The sequence below is a fragment of the Macrobrachium nipponense genome, chromosome 5 (genome assembly GCF_015104395.2).
Source record: "Macrobrachium nipponense isolate FS-2020 chromosome 5, ASM1510439v2, whole genome shotgun sequence".
In the NCBI taxonomy this organism is placed as follows: Eukaryota; Metazoa; Arthropoda; class Malacostraca; order Decapoda; family Palaemonidae; genus Macrobrachium; species Macrobrachium nipponense.
In genome coordinates this window covers 72,880,350-72,898,638 of record NC_061107.1, presented here as the reverse complement: position 1 = coordinate 72,898,638, position 18,289 = coordinate 72,880,350, and the positions used below count along the sequence as shown (strand labels likewise).

The following is an 18,289-nucleotide window of genomic DNA, read 5'->3' as shown; positions in this document are numbered from 1 at the left end:
ATACCTAATCTCTTCTTTCTTTATTTCCCTTGATACTTTATTATTCTTTTAAAAAAAATTTACGCATGTAATTTCATTTTTTTTCATCACGCATTTTAATGATTTACTTAAAATTTTCTCTTCTTGTTTATTTATTTTGTTTACGTATTTTTGTCTTTCTAATACTTGATCTCCTCTTTCTGTTAATTCTTTCAAATGAACACCATTTGCGTTGGAAGTTTGAATTTTAAGTTAATGTCCCTCACGTAGGCTTGTTCCATATGAATAGGGTTCATCTCCTGAATAATAATAATAATAATAATAATAATAATAATAATAATAATAATAATAATAATAATAATGATAATAATAATAATAATAATAATAATAATAATAATAATAATAATAATAATAATAATAATAATAACCGACAAAATCAAGAGGAAAGCTTCACTCATTGATATCGCAATACCATGAGACACCAGAGTGGAAGAGAAAGAGAGAGAAAAGACTGATAAATATCAGGGTCTGGAAATAGAGATAAGAAGGATATAGGATGTGCCAGTGGAAATTGTACCCATTTTCATTGGAACACTAGGAGCCACGATGCCAAGATCCCTGAAAAGGAATCTAGGAAAAACTAGATGCCGAAGTAGCTCCAGGACTCGCACAGAAGTGTGCCCCTAGCAACAGCACACACATAGTGAGAAAAGTGATGGAGTCCTAAGGAGGCAGGATGCAACCCGGAACCCCACACTATAAACGCCACCCAGTCGAATAGGATGACTGTGATAGACATATATATATATATATATATATATATATATTATATATATATATATATATATATATATATATATATATATATATATAATATTTTTTCTTTAGATTAGCGTGGCAGTTGCCTTATTTTACGAAATTAAGAAAACATCAAGGAAACTTGAATATATTTTGTGCCAACGAAAACAGAATCCATTCAGTTATAAAACTGACTTCAATACCTGTGAGAAAACGTCAATGGAAACTTGAATATATTTTTTACCAACAAAAACAGAATCCATTCACTTATGAAACTGATTTCAATACCTGTAAGAAAACATCAATGGGAACCTCAATATATTTTTTACCAACGAAAACAGAATCCATTCATTTATGAAACTAACTTCATTACCTTGTTTGTTTCCACAGGTTGTCAAATGACGGCGGCGGTGGCGGGGGGTGTGGGCGGTGGGGTTATTGGGGGATGGGGAGGACGTGAGGGCGGTGTTACAAGTCTCCCTGGAGAAAGCACCAGCGAAGGCGTCACCCCACTCATGTACGCCTGCCAGCAGGGGCGTGATCACACCGTCAGGCAGATCCTGCACAGGAAGGTAAGTTTTCGTTGCTGCTATTCTGTGGTTCAGATACTCCCATTCATTACTGATATCCTATGGTTCAGATATTCCCATCCATTGCTTATATCCTATGGTTTAGATATTGCCTTTCATTGCTGATACCCTGTGATTCAGATACTCTCATTTATTGCTGGTATCCTATGGTTCAGATCAGATGTTCCCATTCATTGCAGATATCCTATGGTTCAGATCAGATATTCCCATCATTGCTATCTATGTTCAGATATTGTCATTCATTACTGATCCTATGGTTCAGATATTGCCATCCATTGTGATATCCTGTGGTTCAGATATTGTCATTTATTGCTGATATCCTATGGTTCAGACATTGCCTTTCTTTGCTGATATCCTATGGTTCAGACATTGCCTTTCGTTGCTGATATCCTATGGTTCAGATATTGCCTTTCGTTACTGATATCCTATGGTTCAGATATTGCCTTTCGTTACTGATATCCTGTGGTTCAGATATTGCCTTTCGTTACTGATATCCTATGGTTCAGATATTGCCTTTCGTTACTGATATCCTATGGTTCAGATATTGCCTTTCGTTACTGATATCCTATGGTTCAGATATTGCCTTTCGTTGCTGATATCCTATGGTTCAGATATTAACTTTCGTTGCTGAAATCCTATGGTTCAGACATTGCCTTTCGTTGCTGATATCCTATGGTTCAAGATATTGCCTTTCGTTCTGAAATCCTATGGTTCGACATTGCCTTTCGTTGCTGAAATCCTATGGTTCAGATATTGCCTTTCGTTACTGATATCCTATGGTTCAATATTAACTTTCGTTGCTTGATCCTATTCAGATATTGCCTTTCGTTGCTGAAATCCTATGGTTCAGATATTGGCCTTTCGTTGCTGAAATCCTTGTTCAGACATTGCCTTTCGTTGCTGAAATCCTATGGTTCAGATATTGTCTTTCATTGCTGATATCCTATGGTTCAGATATTGCCTTTCGTTGCTGAAATCCTATGGTTCAGACATTGCCTTTCGTTGCTGATATCCTATGGTTCAGATATTAACTTTCGTTGCTGAAATCCTATGGTTCAGACATTGCCTTTCGTTGCTTGATCTGATATCCTATGTTCAGATATTGCCTTTCGTTGCTGAAATCCTATGGTTCAGATATTGCCTTTCGTTGCTGAAATCCTATGGTCAGATGATCCTATGGTTCAGATATTGATTACCTTTCGTTGCTATATCCTATGGTTCGGATATTAAACCTTTCGTCCGGCAGATATTTCTTATGATCCTTTACGATATTGCCTTTCGTTGCTGAAATCCTATGGTTCCGACATTGCCTTTCGTTCATGATATCTATGGTTCGACTTACCTTTCGTTGCTGATATCCTATGGTTCAGACATTACCTTTCGTTGCTGATATCCTATGGTTCAGACATTGCTGTTTCGTTGCTGAAATTCCTATGGTTCAGACATTGCCTTTCGTTGCTGAAATCCTATGGTTCAGACATTGCCTTTCGTTGCTGATATCCTATGGTTCAGATATTGCCTTTCGTTGCTGAAATCCTATGGTTCAGACATTGCCTTTCGTTGCTGATATCCTATGGTTCAGACATACCTTTCAGTTGCTGAATGTATGGCAGACATTGCCTTTCGTTGCTGATCCTATGGTTCAGACATTGCCTTTCGTTGCTGATATCCTATGGTTCAGACATTGCCTTTCGTTGCTGAAATCCTATGGTTCAGACATTGCCTTTCGTTGCTGATATCCTATGGTTCAGACATTACCTTTCGTTGCTGATATCCTATGATTCAGACATTACCTTTCGTTGCTGAAATCCTATGGTTCAGACATTGCCTTTCGTTGCTGATTTCCTATGGTTCAGATATTGTCATCCATTGCCGATACCCTATGGTTCAGGTATTGCCATTTATTGCTGGATCCTGTGGTTCAGATATAACCATCCATTGCTGATATCCTATGGTTCAAATGTTGCCTTTCATTGCTGGTATCCTGTGGTTCACATATTCCCTTTTTTTGCTGATATCCTGTGGTTCACATATTCCTTTTTTTTGCTGATATCCTGTGGTTCACATATTCCCTTTTTTTGCTGATATCCTGTGGTTCACATATTCCTTTTTTTTTGCTGATATACTGTGGTTCACATATTCCCTTTTTTTTTGCTGATATCCTGATGTTCACATATTCCCTTTTTTTGCTGATATCCTGATGTTCCCACATATTCCCTTTTTTTTGCTGACACCTGTGGTTCACAATATTCCATTTTTTTTGCAGATATCCTATGGTTCACATATTCCCTTTTTTTGCTGATATCCTGTGGTTCACATATTCCCTTTTTTTTTGCTGATATCCTATGGTTCACATATTCCCTTTTTTTGCTGATAGCCTGGGGGTTCACATATTCCCTTTTTTGCTGATTTCCTGTGGGTTCACATATTCCCCGTTTTTGCTGATATCCTTATGGTTTCACATATTCCCTTTTTTGCTGATATCCTGTGGTTCACATATTCCCTTTTTTGCTTATATCCTGTGGTTCATATATTCCCCTTTTTTTGCTGATATCCTATGGTTCACAGATTCCCTTTTTTTTTGCTGATTTTCCTGTGGTTCACATATTCCTTTTTTGCTGATATCCTATGGTTCACATATTCCCTTTTTTTGCTGATATCCTGTGGTTCACATATTCCCTTTTTTGCTGATATCCTGTGGTTCACATATTCCCTTTTTTGCTGATATCCTGTGGGTTCACATATTCCCCCCCTTTTTTGCTGATATCCTATGGTTCAACATATTACCCTTTCTTTTGCTGATTTCCTGGGTTCACATATTCCCTTTTTTTGCTGATATCCTGTGGTTCACATATTCCCTTTTTTTGCTGATATCCTATGGTTCACCTAATTCCCTTTTGCTGATATTCCGTGGTTCACATATTCCATTTTGCTGATATCCTGTGGTTCACATATTCCCTTTTTTTGCTGATATCCCTATGGTTTCAAAATTCCCCTTTTTTGAGGGATATCCTGTTTTTTGTCACATTTCCCTTTTTTTACTATATCCAGTGTTTCATATATTCCCTTTTTTGCTGATATCCTGTGGTTCACATTCCCCTTTTTTGCTGATATCCTATTTTTCAACAAATTCCCTTTTTTTCCCTGATAAATCCCTTGGTTCACATATTCCCTTTTTTTACTGATATCCAGTGGTTCATATATTTTCCCTTTTTTTGCTGATTATCCTGTGGTTCACATATTCCCCTTTTTGCTGATATCCTAAGGTTTCACATATTCCCTTTTTTCTGATTTCCTGTGGTTCCACATATTCCCTTTTTTTTGCTGATATCCTGGTGGGGTTCACATATTCCCCTTTTTTTTGCTGATATTCCTATGGTTCACATATTCCCTTTTTTTGCTGATTTCCTGTGGTTCACATATTTCCTTTTTTGCTAATATCCTGTGTTTTTCACATATTCCCTTTTTTTGCTGATTTCCTGTGGTTTACATATTCCCTTTTTTTTGCTGATTTCCTGTGGTTTCAACATATTCCTTTTTTGGCTGAATTTCCCTATGGTTCCCTCGGTTTATTCCCTTTTTTTGCTGATATCCTATAGTTCATATTCCCTTTTTTTTGCTGATTTCCTGTGGTTCACTATTCCCTTTATTTTGCTGTATCCTATGGTTCACATATCCCTTTTTTTGCTGATATTCCCTATGGTTCACATATTCCCTTTTTTTTGCCTGATTTTCCCGTGGTTCACATATTCCCTTTTTGCTGATTTCCTGTGGTTCACATTATTCCCTTTTTTTGGCGATATCTTATGGTTCAACTATTCCCTTTTTTGCCTGATATCCTATGGTTCACATATTCCCTTTTTTTGGTTTTCTGTTATTTCTTATGGTTTCCACATATTCCCTTTTTTCCTGATTTCCTGTGGTTCACATATTCCCTTTTTTTGTGATATCCTATGGTTTCCATATTCCCTTTTTTGCTGATATCTTATTTAGGTTTCATATTCCCTTTTTTTGCTGATATCCTGTGGTTCCCATATTCCCTTTTTTTGCATGATTTCCTGTGGTTCACATATTCCCTTTTTTTTGCTGATATCCTATGGTTCACAATATTCCCTTTTTTTTGCTGATATCCTTGGACACATATTTATTCTTTTTTTTGCTGATATCCTATGGTTTCACTTAGGTTCCCTTTTTTTGCTGATTCCTGTGGTTTCAACATTACCCCTTTTTTGCTGAATCCTGTGGGTTCACATTATTCCCCTTTTTTACGATATCCTGTGGTTCACATATTCCCTTTTTGCTGTATCCTGGGTTCCCATATTCCCTTTTTTTCGGATATTTCCTAAGGTTTCACATATTCCATTTTTTTTGCTGATTTCCTTGGTGGACCATATTTTCCCTTTTTTGCTGATATCCTGTGGTTCATATTCCCTTTTTTGGCTGATATCATATGGTTCACATATTCCTTTTTTTTTGCTGATTTCCTGGGTTCACATATTTTCCTTTTTTGCTAAAGATCCTGTGGTTTTCACATATTCCCTTTTTTTGCTGATTTCCCGTTGGTTCCATATTCCTTTTTTTTGCTGATTTTTTTTTTTTATTTTCCTGTGGTTTCACTATTTCCCCTTTTTTTTGCTGATTTTCCTATGGTTCACATATTCCCTTTTTTGCTGATTTATGCTATGGGTTCACTATTCCCTTTTTTTTGCTGATTCCTGTGGTCATTTCCCCTTTTTTGACTGATTTCCCTGTGTTTCCACATATTCCCTTATTTGCTGATATCCGATGGTTTCCCATATTCCCTTTTTTGTTTTTTGCTAATATCCTATGGTTCACATATTCCCTTTTTCTGCTGATTTCCTGTGGTTCACATATTCCCTTTTTTTTGCTGATTTCCTATGGTTCACATATTCCCTTTTTTTGCTGATTTCCTGTGGTTCACATATTCCCTTTTTTTTGCTGATATCCTATGGTTCACATATTCCCTTTTTTGCTGATATCCGACATTTCACATATTCCCCCCTTTTTGCTGGATATCCTGTGGTTCTATACTTCTCTTTTTTGCCTGATTTCTTGTGGTTCACAATATTTCCCTTTTTTGCTGTAATCCTGATGGTTCCAGATCCCTTTTTTTTGCTGTTTCCTGTGGTTCACATATTCACTTTTTCTGTTTTTTTTTTTGCTGAGATTTCCTGTGGTTCACATATCTTTTTTTGCCCTGGGATATTCCCGTGTCCTTCACATATTCCCTTTTTTTGCTGATTTCCTGTGGTTCACATTCCCTTTTTTGCTGATCTGTGGTTCATATTCCCTTTTTTTGCTGATACCCTTTGGTTCACTATTTTTTTTCCTGATATCCATGGTTCACATATTCCCTTTTTTTTGCTGGTTTCCTGTTCACTATTCCCTTTTTTGCTGATTTCTGTGGTTCACATATTACCTTTTTTTGCTGATATCCTGTGGTTCACAACATTACCTTTTTTGCTGATAACATGGTTCTCATATTCCCTTTTGTTGCTGATTTCCTGTGGTTCATATATTCCCTTTTTTGCTGATTTCCTGTGGTTCACATATTCCCTTTTTTGCTGATATCCTGTGGTTCACATATTCCCTTTTTTGCTGATATCCTATGGTTCACATATTCCCTTTTTTTGCTGATATCCTATGGTTCACATATTCCCTTTTTTTGCTGATTTCCTGTGGTTCACATATTCCCTTTTTTTGCTGATATCCTGTGGTTCACATATTCCCTTTTTTGCTGATATCCTATGGTTCACATATTCCCTTTTTTGCTGATTTCCTGTGGTTCACATATTCCCTTTTTTGCTGATATCCTATGGTTCACATATTCCCTTTTTTTGCTGATTTCCTGTGGTTCACATATTCCCTTTTTTTGCTGATATCCTATGGTTCACATATTCCCTTTTTTTGTTGATTTCCTGTGGTTCTCATATTACTTATTTTTTTGTGATATCATGGTCACATATTCCCTTTTTTGCTGTATCTCCCTTGTTCCCACGATATTCCCTTTTTTGCTGATTTCCTATGGTTCACAATATTTCCCCTTTTTTATTGCTGATATCCCCTGAATGTTCCCAATATCCCTTTTTTTGGCTGATATCCTTGATGTTCACATATTCCCTTTATTGCTGATATCCTGTGGTTCACATATTCCCTTATTTTGCTGATATCCTATGGTTCACATATTCCCTGTTTTTGCTGATTTCCTGTGGTTCACATATTCCCTGTTTTTGCTGATTTCCTGTGGTTCACATATTCCCTTTTTTGCTGATATCCTGATGTTCACATATTCCCTTTTTTTGCTGATATCCTATGGTTCACATATTCCCTTTTTTTGCTGATATCCTGATGTTCACATATCCCCTTTTTTGCTGATGGTTCACATATTCCCTGCCTAAGTCCTGGTTCACATATTCCCTTTTTATGCTAATATCCTATGTTCACAATTCCCTTTTTATGCTAATATCCTATGCTCACATATTCCCCTTTTTTGCTGATATCCTATGGTTCACATATTCCCTTTTTTTGCTGATATCCTATGGTTCACATATTCCCTTTTTTTGCTGATATCCTATGGTTCACATATTCCCTTTTTTTGCTGATATCCTATGGTTCACATATTTCCTTTTTTGCTGATATCCTGTGGTTCACATATTCCCTTTTTTTGCTGATATCCTATGGTTCACATATTCCCTTTTTTTGCTGATATCCTATGGTTCACATATTCCTTTTTTTGCTGATATCCTGTGTTCAGACATTACCTTTTCGTTTGCTGATATCCTATGGTTCACATATTCCCTTTTTTTGCTGATATCCTATGGTTCACATATTCCCTTTTTTGCTGATATCCTGTGGTTCACACATTACCTTTTTTGCTGATAACCTATGGTTCTCATATTCCCTTTTGTTGCTGATTTCCTGTGGTTCACACATTACCTTTTTTGCTGATAACCTAGGTGTTCTCATATTCCCTTTGTTGCTGATTTTCCTGTGGTTCATATATTCCCTTTTTTGCTGATTTCCTGTGGTTCACCATATTCCCTTTTTTGCTGATATCCTGTGGTTCACATATTACCTTTTTTTGCTGATATCCTATGGTTCACATATTCCCTTTTTTGCTGATTTCCTGTGGTTCACATATTCCCTTTTTTGCTGATATCCTATGGTTCACATATTCCCTTTTTTTTGCTGATTTCCTGTGGTTCACATATTCCCTTTTTTTGCTGATATCCTATGGTTCACATATTCCCTTTTTTTGTTGATTTCCTGTGGTTCTCATATTACTTTTTTTGCTGATATCCTATGGTTCACATATTCCCTTTTTTTGCTGATTTCCTGTGGTTCACATATTCCCTCTTTTTGCTGATATCCTGTGGTTCACATATTCCTTTTTTTGCTGATATCCTGTGGTTCACATATTTCCCTTTTTTTTGCTGATATCCTATGGTTCACATATTCCCTTTTTTGCTGATATCCTATGGTTCACATATTCCCTTTTTTGCTGATATCCTATGGTTCACATATTCCCTTTTTTGCTGATATCCTATGGTTCACATATTCCCTTTTTTTTGCTGATATCCTGATGTTCACATATTCCCTTTTTTTGCTGATATCCTGATGTTCACATATTCCCTTTTTTTGCTGATATCCTGTGGTTCACATATTCCCTTTTTTTGCTGATATCCTATGGTTCACATATTCCCTTTTTTTGCTGATTTCCTGTGGTTCACATATTCCCTTTTTTTGCTGATATCCTATGGTTCACATATTCCCTTTTTTTGCTGATATCCTATGGTTCACATATTCCCTTTTTTTGCTGATATCCTATGGTTCACATATTCCCTTTTTTTTGCTGATATCCTGATGTTCACATATCCCCTTTTTTGCTGATATCCTGTGGTTGCAACTATTCCCTTTTTATGCTAATATCCTATGGTTCAACTATTCCCTTTTTATGCTAATTCCTATGTTCACATATTCCCGTTTTTGCTGATATCCTATGGTTCAACATATTCCTTTTTTTTGCTGATATCGCTTATGGTTCACATATTCCCTTTTTTTTTTGCTGATATTCCTAGGTTCACATATTCCTTTTTTGCTGATATCCTATGGTTCAACATATTTCCTTTTTTTGCTGATATCCTGTGGTTCACATATTTCCCTTTTTTTGGCTGATATCCTATGTTCACCATATTCGCCTTTTTTTTGCTGATATCCTGTGGTTCAATACTATTCCCTTTTTTTTTTTGCCTTTTTTTGATATCCTGTTGGTTCACTATATTCCACTTTTTGTGGCTGATCCATCCTGGATGGTTCACACATTCCTTTTTTGCTGATATCCTGTGGTTCCACATATTCCCCTTTTTTTTGCTGATATCCTGATGGTTTCACCAGACCATTCCCTTTTTTTGGCCCTTTTTTTTGATATCCTTTGGGTTCACATATCCCTTTTTTGCCTGATATCCTGATGGTTCACGACAATTCCCTTTTTTTTGCCCTTTTTTTGTATCCTCGGGTTCACTACATTCCCTTTTTTGATTGATATCCTGTTGGTTTCACACATTCCCTTTTTTTGCCTTTTTTTTGATCATCCTGTGGCTTCACATAGTCCCTTTTTTTGCTGGATTTAAAACTTCCCCTGAACTGGTTCACGGACATTCCCTTTTTTGCTGATATCCTGGATGTTCACACTTCCTTTTTTTTTTCGTATATCGCTCCCCTTTTTTTGGTTCACACATTCCCTTTTTTTGATGAATCCTGTGGTTCACACCATTCCCTTTTTTTGCTGTATCCTGATGTTCACCACATTCCCTTTTTTTTGCTGATATCATTTTTTCTGTTCCAACACTTCCCTTTTTTTTTCTGAGGGAATATTCCCTTTTTTGTGGGTACACCATTCCTTTTTTCCCTTTTTTTTTGCTGATATCCTGTGTTCACCCATATTCCCTGTTTGCTGATTACCCTTTTTTTTGGCATGTTCACCACATTCCCTTTTTTGGCTTTTTTGATATCCCCTGATGTTCAACACATTTTTTTTCCTTTTTTGCCTGAATTATTTTTTTCTCCTGGTCCCAACATCCTTTTTGGATGATATCTGTGTTCAACACATTCCCTCTTTTTTGGCCCTGATATTCCCTGGTGGTTCACAACATTCCCTTTTTTTCTTTGCTGATATCCTGGTGGTTCACTTATTCCCTTTTTTGCTGATATTCCCTGATGTTTCACACATTCCCTATGCCTGATATTTTTTCCTCCTGGTTCACACCTTTTATTCCCTTTTTTTGCTGGACTACCTGTGGTTCACATATTGCCTTTCGTTGCTGATATCGTAAAAACTAACCATAGAATCCTCTTGGAAATAATTTATCATATTTCTCACACCCAAATTGTATTCAATATTAATTGAACTAACTTCACGCAGAAGACTAATAAAAAATACTATTGAACATTTAATATATATGAGAGAGATCCTTAAACGTCACCCCATCGGAAATGGCGGACGAACCTTGTGACAACCGCTGCTGGCTGTTTTATTTACTGTATTTTTATTTATCCTTGGCGTAAATAATGGAGTCTCAGTGCCCACGGAAAGGCGCCTTTGATCCTCCCGCCGCCTGTTCAAGGGGACAGGAAAGTCCATTACCTGCTGCCTCCTTACAAAGAGTATTTATAAAAGCCGGAGTAGTATATTCTTGGGCTTTCGGAGACTCCTCTCCCTCCTTACTCTCGGTAGCGTTGAGGCAGAAGCGTTGTTCGTTACGTAACGGAAACTGTAATTTATTATTGCCTCAGGAACGGAATGAGTTGTGTGTATTCGGTATCGAATGCTTCTTCGCTTCTGTTCATTCATTTGTTTCTTCTATTGAGTTTTCTGTGAAAGGACTTATTTTCACTGCATCAGGTTGCACGCCCATGCTATTCAGCCCCTCAGTGGCGTGGTCGGTATGGTGTTGGCGTACCACCTCTGTGGCCGCGAGTTCGATTCTCCGGCATTCCATTGAGGTGCGAGAGATTTGTATTTCTGGTGATAGAAGTTCACTCTCGACGTGGTTCGGAAGTCAACGTCGTTGGTCCCGTTGCTGAATAACCGCTGGTTCCATGCAACGTAAAAAATCCATACAAACAAAGAATGCTTTTCATTTTTTCGCTACACCGGTCACTAGCGAATTATATGTGCTGGACACTGAATAGTGTATTGAATAGTGACGGCTAACGAAAGCATAGGAGCGTGAAACCTCTTTGGCTGCGGTAAAACACACATAAAACTCCCAACCTTTGTCAGGACGTATAGTTTTTAATCAAGCTCTACGTATAGTCGAATCAAGTCTCCCGTATAGGGTGGTTAGTGCCGTCCGTGCATCTCTTATGTGGTGCACTGTAGGCATTACTTCAGGCCTTTGCAGCCTCCCTTCCTTCGGTCCCTAACTGTAACCCCTTTTTGTTCCTTTTACTGTACTTCCTTTCACATTCTCTTGATTCCATCCTATTCTCCACCCTCTCCTAACAATTGTTTCATAGCACAGCTGTTACACCTTTCAAACCTTTTACTGTCAGTTTCCGTTTCAGCGCTGAATGACCTCGTAGGTCCCGGTGCTTGGCCTTTGGCCTCAATTCTATATTCAATTCAGTTCAATTCAATGGAATTTCCAGCATTCTTAGAACCAAACTATTCCGCCTTTTCATGGGCGAGCTAAAATAGCATCAGGAATCGCAGACAGAGATGTATGATTTGGCCCCTGCGGTCTGTGAAAGGTCAGCATGACAGAAGGGAGTTGTGGGTTAAAATAAGTAAATAAATAGATAAATAAGGTGTCTAACATTTTGCTCGCGAATGCTAACGCGCTGTGAGGTGGTTTGTGAGGGGATTTTCCTTTAGTGTGAACCGAGGCAGTGTTTGTTGTGGGTGAAGTGCCGGTGGGTCTTTGTGTACTGGATTCATTTGAAGTTATTATAGGCAAATGAACATAGCGAGGAAATTGCGGAATTGTGAAATATTGAAGTAATACTCAGTAGACCGTCGTTTGGATGGGAATGGAACCCATTTTTCTGGTGAATATTTGACAGTGCTAATGTTCTTTATGTAGTTGGTGCAATCGTGTGTGTGTGTGTGTAATGTGGCCTTTAACATAATGGTATTTTTTTGTTTTTTTTTTAACATGGCATATTACGTATACTTCAGAAACTAGATTGAATTTGCTAGATATAAACGTATATTATTTTTATTCATGAAAACAAAAAATAATCGTGCGAACCTGCAAAAAGGCTGTTGTATATTATTTTTTTGGGACGAAATAATTTTGTAAATATGTAAAAGACTGTCGTATATTATTTTATATTCTTGAACAAAATAACCGTGCGAACCTAAAAGACTGTCGTATATTATTTTTATTTTTGAGCAAAATAATCTTGTAAATTTGTAAAAGACTGTAATGTACGAAAACTTGAAAACTGCAGCACTTGATGTGAAAAGACAACCCTGGACCTGTGTTTTGAGTGTGGTAAGCTTTACGTGACGTAAATCATCTTGCTGAACGTTGCCGCGCGGTAGGTATTGGTATAAACAAAATGATGGAAATGAACGCAGAAAAAAAAAAAACAGAAATGCCACAAATGCTACAAAAGCACTGGGGGTCATGGAGTTCGCCTTCAAAGGTCACAGTGCCTTATGAACGGCTTGAGGCCGCCGGTAACACTGTTATACCTACGCAGTTATGCCTGCACAGTCGGCCTGTGTGGGCAAAACTGAACCCACTAACGTTCAGTTTTGCCTGTACAGGCCGACTGTGCAGGCAAAACTGAACCCACTACTAACGTTCAGTTTTGCCTTCCCCAAGATGAGTTAGACAGAAATCAAATGGTCAAGTGTAGTGTGCGTTTTAGTCAAGACAGTTTTACTTAAGAATTAGTGTAGGTTTTGTGACGCAGGTATAAAGAATAAAATTTTAAAAATAAAAAATACTTGTCATCGTAATTTTCTAGGAGATTAAAACCAAAATCAAGATGGTTTTCCGAGTAGAGATCAAACACTGCTAATGAATTATTTAAATATTAGGTTAAAAAAAAAAAGATCGAGGTGACTTACAGAAGACTCTTCAAGATAATATACCTCCTGTTCGGTAGTTTGAGTGTATATTTATTCATTTTTATAATTCAAAAATATAAACGAGAAAAAATTCTGACAGTGATTCGCCGTGTCTTTTAAATATGTACGAGGCTATGAGTTATCAGAACCCGTTTGCAAAGAGAAGATGAAGAATTTAATGTGAGGGGATCCCCTTATGGGGGTAGTGCCGTCAGTGCATCCGATGTAGTGCACCGTAGGCATTACTTAAGGTTCTTATGCAGCGTGCCTTCGGCCCCTAGCTGCAACCCCTTTCTTTCCTTTTACTGTACCTCCTATCATATTCTCTTTCTTCCATCTTACTCTCCACCGTCTCCTAACAACTGCTTTGAGGTTATCCTCCTGTTACACCTATCAAATCTTCTTACTGTTAATTTCCATTTCAGCGCTGAATGGCCACATAGGTCCCAGTACTTGGTCTTTGGCCTGAACTTCATATTCAATTGAATGAGAGGGATGGCGACCAAACATTCATGCCTTTTGGTGGGAAGGGGTGAGAATGAGGACGAGGACTGAGAAAGAGAAGAGAAGAGAAGGAGGAGGAAGGAACAGGAAGAAGACATGATAAAGACCGACTCTTTACCTGCGTTCGTCGCGTTCTGTCATCGCTGGCGAAAATTCATGCTAACCATCGGAGCGTCTCAGTGGCGTGGTCGGTTTGGTCTTGGCCTGCCACCTCGGTGGCCGCGAGTTCGATTCTCGGGCATTCCATTGAGGGGGTCAGAGATATGTATATTTTTGGTGATAGAAGTTCACTCTCGACGTGGTTCGGAAGTCACTTAAGTAAAGCCGTTGGTCCCGTTGCTGAATAACCACTGGTTCCATGCAACGTAAAAACACCATACAAACAAACAAACAAGCTAACCATCAGATTCACATATATAAATATTAATAACTGGCAACAGCCAAAATCGCAAACTGAAAACTATAATAATAGAAGTAGCTGAAATTGTCGAAGTCTCAAAACGTCCTTTCGTGCGGTATCATCAAGCAAACTCATTGAGTGTTTTAAGTGGAATTGGCATTTTAATTTGACCATGGAAACCTAGCGCCGCACGCCAATTTAGTCTGGGGACGAGAGAAATGAAATTCGAGAGCTGATTGAGGATGTTCGAGAGAATGGATGGCTAATGGGAATTGAAAACGTTTTTGATAAAGGAAAAAAATCGCAAAGAGGTATTCCAAGAAACTGGAGACGATTCTCAGCTTGTAGTTCATCGTCGTGTCAAACTAGGCACCGGTTTCATTGGGAAATGATTGTTCGTTATCTTGCATAATTACGCAAACTTCTGCTCGCGCCTATCAGTCTAGAAGCCAGAGTTCGCTCCCCGCTGCCGCCAATGGGGAACCTGAGGAATTTATTTCTGGCGATTAGAAATTCATTTCTCGATATAATGTGGTTCGGATCCCACAGTGGGTCCCGTTGCTAAGTAGCCAATTGGTTCCTAGCGACGTAAAAAAAATAATTCTAATCCTTCGGGCCAGCCCCAGGAGAGCTGTTAATCAGCTCAGTGGTCTGATTAAACTAAGATATAGTTTTTTCTGCATGAGAGGGGAATATACCATTGAAAGGAATGGGTATATAGCTTCAGTAGCTTTTTATTTAATTTGTTAGATTCTTGAATAAAAAATTGAACATAATTTTGCCATGCGGAAGGATCCCCATTCATGATTGATTCTCCCAAAAAGAAAGACTGTAAGTGTTTTGCAGTTCCGCCGGTGTTGTATAAAGCAATTTCCCTCGGAAAGTTGTAATGGAGATGGTCACAAAAGAATGGTATTGTCCTGGAGATTAAACGAACAGGCCGAGTATTCTGGATATGTGTTATAACCCTTGAACAGTAACCTGAGGTGATTTTCTCCCGGCCGAATTTGGTGATGATGTCATTCACCCATGATGGAATGGGTGGGAATGGATTGCCTTGCTCATTATTTAAAAGTGACTCACACTTGAGGTTCCCTAATGCGTTATAATCACTTCTAATATGCAGTGTTCGTTAATATTTGCTAAATGTATAATTAAACACCACAAACCGACCTGCAAGTGTAACATCCTACGGTGTAATGTAATACATCCTGGAAACCTAAGGATAAGATGATATTAACACCCTATATAAAGAGGTTATTCATTACTTTCTAAGAATGACTTTGTATAACTTTCATGGTCGAGAAGTGGAGGAAAAACTTAACGGGATATTCATCGTTATCATGAATATATTTCCGAGGCAAAAATGTGCCTTCACTTTCATTATTCGCCAACTCCTTCGGTGTTCCAGCATTTCGTGGTAGGTGATTAGATTGATCTGTTTTCCCCAAAAAACCTCCATGAAGAATGGTTGTGTTGAACCAAACTGTCTCTCTGACCATAAATGAGTGACAAGTACATAACACTGTTTGATAAAACTGAGAAATGCCCTAGAGAGAGAGAGAGAGAGAGAGAGAGAGAGAGAGAGAGAGAGAGAGAGAGAGAGAGAGAGAGAGTCCAGATAAATTTAATTGATAGACATTCACGGCTCAATTAAAAGACGAATAGCAATACTGAAATGTATTTTTTTTCGTTGAACGTATATGTAATGGAGTACTGGAAATACAAGTCGGAAATGCTTGGTTTTCAAAACCGCTCAGTTAGTATGCTCACTTCATTTGACATAGCGAGTTTATATTTTATTGTCAACGAACGTCGACGAAAGTGAAGTTATAAACTCTTATCTTTTCATAGTTCTCTTGATGTATACAGACGCGTACGCTGAGAAAAAGGAGAAAAATGAATTTAGTTATTTTGGTGCTGTCATGTGACAATGCTTAGTTTCAAGAAATCTCTTGTACGTTGATTTTCACTTACTCGGCGAGTAAGCCTACAAACTACCTTGTTGTTGTTGTTCTTGCCGTTGTTGTTCTTTTTTGGGGTAGGAAAGCCTGTGGAAAAGCTTAAAACGGTCTGAAAAAAGGTGTTTGACGTTGAGTTAAAGATACAGGAATTTTAGGATAGTATATTTATGATTTATTTATTAGAAAGGAAGTGTAAAAAATAAATAACGTGCATGTTAAACAGTACGGAACAATTATTTCGAATATAAAATATAGCGTATTAATTTTAATTTTCGTTGGTGAAACAATGTGCTATATGACCTTAGATTTTAGAAAATGCCCTCAGTAACCTGGAGATATGATCACGCCTTGTTTTTAATGGTTCTTGTTATAAGATACACTGCTGTAAGCAGTGTGCTCAAGGGGGGTATAAAATCGCACCACATCTTTTCCTGTGCAAACAAAACCATTTGGAGACGCTCTTCTCCTCCTGAGTAAAAGTAAACGATTTTGTTTTGAGACAATAGACGATTAATCAACAGACCATCCTTTTCATTTGTGTGGGTAAGAGTTTTCCGTTAATTATATCTCGCTGAATAAACATGGATTCGTCATCGCTTTGAAGCCACAACATTTATCACCTGTCATTATTTGATGGTATATATGCAGCTGTCACTTGCATTGCGAAAAAGCTAGATAATTTTAGAGTGTGTAGGTGGATGGATGATGGATCTATAGAAGCTTAAGAGATGATGATGTCGTAATCATTAATCTTTGTGACACAGCCAGTGTTTTATTTATTTATTTATGTATTCATATGTTATTTTTTTGCCGTAGCTCATGCATTGCATAGCCTGTCAGTATGATGTGGGTAGGTGTGTAAATGGTAAAAATGAGAGATGAGAATCATTAAGCTGTCATGTAGCCTGAAATTGATTTGTCGCAGAACTTCATTATATTATTAGTCCCCCCAGGAAGCTCTTAACCAAGTACACTTAAATTTTGAGTCATGTTTTTCGCCGCTGTTTTGTTCAGCAAGTGTTCTTTGTCATCAGTAATAATAATAATAATAATATAATAATAATAATAATAATAATAATAATAATAATAATAGATAGCCTGGTACTAACACCAATAATGAATAAAGGAAAAATCATTTGCTCTCTCTCTCTCTCTCTCTCTCTCTCTCTCTCTCTCTCTCTCTCTCTCTCTCTCTCTCTCTCTCTCTCATTGGTAATTTCTCTCTCTTATCCTCCTCGTTTCGTTAGGTAAATGAATGACTAGGAATTGAAAAACCTTTCACCTTTTAACACGATGGAAGACTGGCCACAACTCTTTCACCTTTAATAAATCAAACGTAAATTTGGGCGTTCAGGTGAGGAATTCTCGTGGCTGGCGAATGCGTTGCCACGGCACTTTCGACAGCGCCTCAGTGGCGTGATCGGTTTGGTCTTGGCGTGCCACCTCGGTGGCTGCGAGTTCGATTCTCGGGCATGCCATAAAGAAGTCAGAGATGTGTATATTTCTGGTGATAGAAGTTCACTCTCGACGTGGTTCGGAAGTCACGTAAAGGCGATGGTCCCGTCGCTGAATAACCACTGGTTCCATGCAACGTAAAAGCACCATACAAACAAACAAATTTAACCCACAAAAGGAGGTCATTCGAGTAGGACAACTTAGGGATTTGATATATGCAAGTAATTCGATGTATTTGTTGAAGTGGGTATGTAATCGGCTTCGTCTTCAATGGTTAAAAAATCTGTTTATTTTACTGTTATTTACACGTAGTTTTTGAGTGCTATTTTGAAGAAATTTCTGAAGGAAGAACTCTCTGAATCCAATTAAATCATTTTTGATGTTTTGAAGACCCCAACTGGAACAGATTCATGAAGAAAGCTGAAGCAAAAAGCGATCCAGAAGTTAGTGGCTCAACTTTCCAGTCTTTTCAGAAGTTATGATTTTTTTGTCTAGT

At 37.8% G+C, this 18,289-nt stretch overlaps 1 protein-coding gene across 1 annotated transcript in view; it reads left to right on the top strand.

Moving 5' to 3' along the window:
* The first annotated feature begins 1,232 nt into the window (after positions 1–1,232).
* LOC135215402 (protein phosphatase 1 regulatory subunit 12A-like) overlaps positions 1,233–18,289 on the top strand; it is a 166,495-nt gene continuing 149,438 nt past the window's right edge. The window contains exon 1 of the mRNA XM_064250004.1: positions 1,233–1,349. Coding sequence (XP_064106074.1) covers positions 1,293–1,349 — 57 coding nt within the window. The 5' untranslated portion in view covers positions 1,233–1,292. The remainder of the gene's footprint in view (positions 1,350–18,289) is intronic.